At 32.5% G+C, this 6733-nt stretch overlaps 1 protein-coding gene across 1 annotated transcript; it reads right to left on the reverse strand.

Annotated features, from left to right (window-relative positions):
* Window positions 1-886: 886 nt before the first annotated feature.
* On the reverse strand, window positions 887-1921 carry LOC111388383 ((-)-isopiperitenol/(-)-carveol dehydrogenase, mitochondrial-like). Its single transcript, XM_023013066.1, has one exon. It carries the CDS (start codon window positions 1836-1838, stop codon window positions 1017-1019), a length of 822 nt encoding a protein of 273 aa, XP_022868834.1. The 5' UTR covers window positions 1839-1921; the 3' UTR covers window positions 887-1016.
* Window positions 1922-6733: the final 4812 nt, after the last annotated feature.

Here is a 6733-nt window from a genome sequence, read left to right on the forward strand (position 1 = left end):
TGTTGCAAGGGCCATCGAAGTTCAAAGGATTGATCAAGAACGTCTTCTTCGAAGGAATTTCCATAGTTGAAGAAAGGGATGATGATTTGCAAGTCGCATTCCATGCTTTTATGAAAGCCAAAATGCAAAAACAACATAATTCAAGTCGAAAATTATTTTTTCTCTAAATCACAGAAACATGATTTATAGTATCACCGATTGCCCCGTAATGTATAACGTTTTTGGTATTAGATCGTGACCAACAATGGAAAATTAACAAGTATGAATAACACAAACTTCTCCATTATGATATTCTTGCAAAGAACTGAAACGAGTTTACACAATAAAATTTGTCACACTCACTATGTTAGTATAAGAGAGAAATGTTCTAGTTTATTCTTGATAGGAAGATTGCGATTAAGAAAAGGAATTTGGGTGGGAGGAAAATTTCAAGAGGAAGAGAGTTCTACTTCTACCCAATGTTGAAACAAAATCCGGAACTCTTTGCTGATATCAGCCGCAGTGGCAATTTTATATCCTCCAATTAAATCATTGGGAAATTTTTTTTTTTTTTTTTTCCAGAAATTGTTAAAAACAGTTCTGTTCATCTAATCATCAAACTATATATCCTCAGGTGAGAGGTTTTAATATTAAGAGACTTCGAATGGACGCAGTACGCAACAAATTCAGTAATATAACATCGCATACCATGTTTGAAGTTAAAAAATAGTAAAAGAAAAATTGATACTTTAGAATAATGTTTATGAAGGATTCTAGTTAAAAATAGTATGTATAAAGTGTGATTTGTTATTTTGAAATAAGAGTTACTTTAATATGTTTTTAACTATGAATTTTCCTCAGTAATAACATAACTGTAAATTTTTCAGCAAAGAATAAAATCGGATTATAAAATCAAGAATTTTTTTTTTCATTAAAAGATAGAATTTTACATAGTACAACATTTAATGCAATTATTGGTATTTCAATAGCATTGAGACACAAAATTTCTCAAGAACAAACATCAAAATAAAATTTTCTCATTTTTCTGTAACCAGTTTATGGGGAAGGCTGATCAATCCACCATCCACGACCAAGTCATGTCCAGTAACAAATGCAGAATTCTCTGATGCAAGGAACAATACAGCATCTGCTATATGTTCAACTGTTAATGCAATTCCTTTCAATGCAGTAAAAGGCCCGAATACCATTTGAACTCCCTCGTTCGTCAAGCCCGTGTTCGCTGCCATTCCAGTCGCGATCGCAGACGGTGAAACACAGTTAACTCTAATCCCATGTACACCAAGTTGCTGGCTAGCTGCTCGGACCAGACCCAAAATAGCGTGCTTCGACATTACATAGTCGGTCAAATTCGTACCGCCCTTGCAATTGGTGGCAACCACACTAGCAGTGCAGACAATGGTTCCTTTGACACCCTTCTCCACCATAGCTCGTGCTGCGTGCTTTACGCATGCTGTCATACCTCGTACATTGATTCCGAACATGGTTTCATATTGAGAAAAATCAAAATTGAGTATTGTTTGTTCGGATTTACTAGGTATTCCAGCATTACTAAACATGATATCGAGTTGACCATATTTTTGGACAGTAAAATCAACCATGGCCTTCACTTGTTTTTCATCACTAACGTCGCAGTGCACGTAGCTACTGCGTTCCACGCCAATGGATTCAACCACGATTTGGCCTTTCTTGTCTTGCACATCGGCAATCACAACTGCTTGTACACCATGATCGGCGAAAAGACGTGCAGTGGCCTCCCCAATACCACTTGCACCACCAGTGACAATGGCAACTTTGCCTTGTAGCTTTTTCAAGGGCAAAGTAGATTCAGTGTGTGCCATTTCTTAATCACAAAATCAAAAATAAGTGGCCTGTGGTTTTCACTTTTCCTAAGGGTTGATAGTTCTGGGCTGCTTTAAGTTCTATTCCTGATTGTTTATAGGCTTTAGTTTCTACCTACTTTTAGTCCATTAGGGCGGCGGAGGAAGCTTCAACATCCAACTCGAAATTGTCGGGTGGGTGGCTTTGAATATATGGTGTGATTTGACTAAATAAAGTTGCTAAGCTTATAAGTTTCAACTCATTCTGAAGTCTGAAATTTCAATTCCAGTCTATTTGTTCGAGCATGTTATGAAACTACAGATGATTCATGTTTTTTTAAGCTTAGTTAACGTGATATCTTCATAATTTTTTTTTTTTTTTTAAATTAACATTCGGTCAAAGATATATTTTTATTTTATAAAAAAGGCCTCTCAAGGTCAAATAATGGATTTTCCATGTCTTTTGACCTGCTGTACAAAGATGACCGAAGTTAAGCAATCAAAGTTGACGGCGTTTTTATAATAAGAAATCGGCTAGACAGAAGCAAAGAAATTAATAAATTAGATAGAAATTATTAGGGTAATTAGCAAAAAACGTCCCTATCGTTTGTACTCATTGGGAAAATGGTTCCTATCGTTTTGAACTGGCTATTTAAACCCTCATTTCAAACATTTCTTGCAGAATTGGTCATTTCTGTCATATTCCGTTAAATCCATCCGTTAAATATGTGTAATTTGATGTAGAAGGTCCCTATTGTTTGCTATAATTACGCAAATAGTTTTTATCATTTCAATTTTGACATTTAGATATTCAGATCGACATTTCTTTGCTTAAATGATCATTGCGTCCATTTTTCCCTTTATAACATTATGAAATAACTAATTTATCATCATATTTAAATAACCAAATAGAAAATAGAAATAATATAAATAAATTGTATCTAAAATTTCTAATTTTTAAAAAAAAAAATACAAATGAGTCTTAGGGAAATAATTGAAATATTCTAATGGACAAAAACGTTTCATCTTCCCAATTAACCCACGTACCCTACGCCCATACCCCTACACTCCACCACCACCACAAAATTAATTAAAAAGATAATTAACAATATAATAAAAGTAAAAAAAATAATTAAAAATAGAAAAAAATTATAAAAACATAATGGTGTTTATTCCTCATCAAATATTTTTTTATACTTTTAATTCTCTTTTTAATTATTTTGGTGGTGAAGGATAGGCATACAAGTAGGGATATGAGGGTTATTTGGGAATATAAAATATTTTTTTATTAGAATGTTTTAAAAAAATTTATGTGAGATTCGTTTGTAATTTTAAAAAAATTAGAAACTCTAAATACAATTTTTTATTATTATTTTTTTCTATTTGTTTATTTAAAGATGATGATAAATTAATCATTTCATAATGTTATAATAGAAAAAATGGACGCGAGGACCTTTTAAGTAAAGAAATGTCGATTTGAATATCCAAACGCCAAAATTGAAATGGTAGTGACTATTTACGCAATTATAGCAAACAATAGGGACCTTTTACATCAAATTATACATATTTAACGGAAAGATTTAACGGAATATGATGGAAAGGACCAATTCTGCAAGAAAAGTTTGAAATGAGGGTGTAAATAACATGTTTAAAACGATAGGGACCATTTTCGCAATGAGTACAAACGATAAGGATGTTTTTTGCTAATTATCCAAATTATTAAGAGTATATATAAGGTATGCAAATGTTTGATTAGGGTAAAAAATTAAATTAAATTAAATCAAAGTCAATAACTAATGTTAATCATACATTTTAGAGTGAATTGTTCAAATGGTCACTAAACTTTGTGAAAAGTTTACAATGGATTATTGAACTTTAAAAATCACCTAAATGGTCACTGAATTTTAAAAATCACCTAAAAGGTTTTCAGTGACTTTTGGGAAACCTTTTGCAAAGTTCGGTTATCATTTAGGTGATTTTTAAAGTTCAGTGACCCGTAGAAACCTTTTGAAAAGTTCAGTGACCCCTTTAAAATATTTTACAAAGTTCAGTGACTATTTGGACAATTCACTCTACATTTTATGAAATTGACAACTTTTTATTTGCAAATTCCATTAATCTTTATTAAACTTTACTAAAAAATTGATTTTTATCTAAATCAAACAGGGACTATTTCTATTTTTATTCATCTTCTTAAGTTTATGATATTATTATTTTTGGTTATTATGGTCAAATTTTAAACTAGAAAGGGGAAAATTGTAGTAGCGATCCCTAACCTTTCACTTTTTTGCAGACTTTACCTTAAACTTCACTTTATATCACAAATAATCACAAACCTTTCAAAAATATGCATCTGAGGTCCGAATGGATGGTTTCCATCCATTTGACTGTTAGTTGACCAAATTTCAAAAGGGTAAAATGGTAATTTTGTTATTTATTCTCATTTATCCCCTATAATGATTAATTATCACAAAATAAAAATAAAATACAATAATAATATTTAAAAATACACCACCACAAATAAAAATAAAATAAAATTTTTATATTTAAAAATAAACCTACATCACCCACTCTCCTACTTCTTCCCCAATAAAGATAACAATTTGAACCGTTAAAATCGAAAATCGCGGTTAATCAAATCGAATGGGGTGAAAAAAATCGAACCGATGGTGCAATAGGATATATATGATATTTGATTTTAATGAACCGATTTGTGGCGGTGCGAGTATGGTATTTACGCTGTCGAACCGAAACCGAACTTATTATCGGATAAAAAAAATTGAATTCTTTACACTACTTTTCTATCCAACCCAAAACAAAATTTCCCCCATTACATCTATCTAGCTTAGCTGGTCAGCCCACTTACCATTAGCCCATAATAATAGCATTAGTATGACAGTATATAAATGCAAACCATACTCTCCACAAACCACAAGCTCACGCACGGCTCCATTGCCTCCATGGTCCAAGTCGTCATCGTCGCCTCCGAAAATTTGTTACATTTGTTAGCCATTCTATTATTGCTGATCATGTAAAAACAGAGTTCAATATTTTTCTAGACGAGCCAGTACTGCCAATGATGGATGATTTTAATTTGTTGACACGGTGAAAAGCGAATTCTATAAAATATCCGACTTTACAGAAGGTTGCAAGAGATTTATTAGCCATTCCAGTGTCTACTGTGGCATTCGAGTCGGCGTTTAGTACAAGTGGTAGATTTCTGAATCCATATAGAAATAGGCTTCACACGAAGACTCTAGAAGCTTTAATGTGTGCTCGGGATTGGCTTTGGACTGATATTCATGGTAGGATTTATTGTTTTATATTTGTTATTTATACACTTCCTTTTATTGTTATTTTTTTTATTGTGTGTAGAAAATTCTACTCCATCATACTTTAGAACTTGTGCAACGTTTAGCGAAAAGGAAGTTGACGAAGAGGTACTTTTTTTTTAATTTAAATCTTAGTTAAAACCATTTTAAGATAGATAGTATCATTGTATTATCTACTTACATTTCTTATTTACTATATAAAAATCAACTTTGAGTGTTGATCTATGCTAATAGACTTGTGGGGAAGAATGAATCAAGTATCTTTGATGCACAACAATCAAGAATGAAGGAAAAGTTTAGTATTGTTATATTTATAATATTGTTTGTTAAATTTGTATTTTGTAATTGGAAATTGGGATAATGTTTGCATTTTCATTTGGAATATTGTTTGATAATGTTTGCATTTTCATTTAGAATATTGTGTTTTTGTTTTCATTGACTTTTTTCATAAATTGTTTTATATCAATTTGACGGATGAACTTATAAAAAATAATTTATTTTCGTGATTATTAACCGAACCGAACAGTGTCGAATCGAGATAAGAACCGAACCGATTTACTTGGTTATGGTGTAGTTATGATATGGTAAAAAAATTGGTGGTGCGATTATGATTTTAGCCGAACCGACCCATAACCAAACCGTTGTCAACCCTATTCCCCAACCTAACCATACCGTTGTTAGCATCGTTGTCGCCACCACCCGCACAACGCTCATGCCTCCACACCCAGCACAACTCCCCACCCCCACACCCGATCCACCACCTGTCAACATCGACGATGGTATGTTATCTGCGACCACTGAAGAGGGTACAAATGAAAAATTAGTGCGGCAACGTGGCTAAGTGATTCAATTTCTGATTTTAATTTGGGTGATGTGGGATTTGATTTTTGTATATGATAAAGATGAATTTGATTTTTGGTTTCAGATTGATGGTGGTTCGTTTGGGCAATGATTTTTCTTCAACTGATTTTCGAGTGTGGGAATAAAATTTCTTGGTTTGATTTTCAAATGTGCAATGGATGGAAGGTAACAATGGTGAGAGGGAGTTGTAGCGACAATGTGGGTCGAAGACAGCGTTGGTGGTGATTTTTGGTAAGGTCGAGTCAGAGAAGAAGAGTTGCTCTGTTTTGACTTGGGGGTTGAATTGGGGCGAGTGGTGCGTGTATATAGTTATTTTTATTTTTATGGGTTTTTAGTTTAATATTTTTTAACAGGGATAAATGAGAATAAAAAAAAAAAATTACCATTTTACCCTCTTGAACCGTGGTCAAACTCAACTACTTTGGTTAACTAACAGTCAAATGGATGAAAACCATTCATTCAGATATCAGATGTATATTTTTGAAAGGTTTGAAATTGTAGGTGGTACAAAATGAAGGTTAGAGTAAAGTTTGCAAAAAAAAAGAAAAAGTGAAAGGTTTTGGAATTTTCCCACAAAAAAACGATGTTTTCCACGTAAAATTGATCATAGAGTTTGGTTGATAAAGACAAGGAAGACAACGGTCTATTTGGAACGCTAATTGTTTGACAAATTTTTTGATAAAAATTTTGATAGAAGTTGATGAATATGTGTTGAAAAGTTGA

Source organism: Olea europaea, unplaced genomic scaffold (assembly GCF_002742605.1).
Source record: "Olea europaea var. sylvestris unplaced genomic scaffold, O_europaea_v1 scaffold489, whole genome shotgun sequence".
In the NCBI taxonomy this organism is placed as follows: domain Eukaryota; kingdom Viridiplantae; phylum Streptophyta; class Magnoliopsida; order Lamiales; family Oleaceae; genus Olea; species Olea europaea.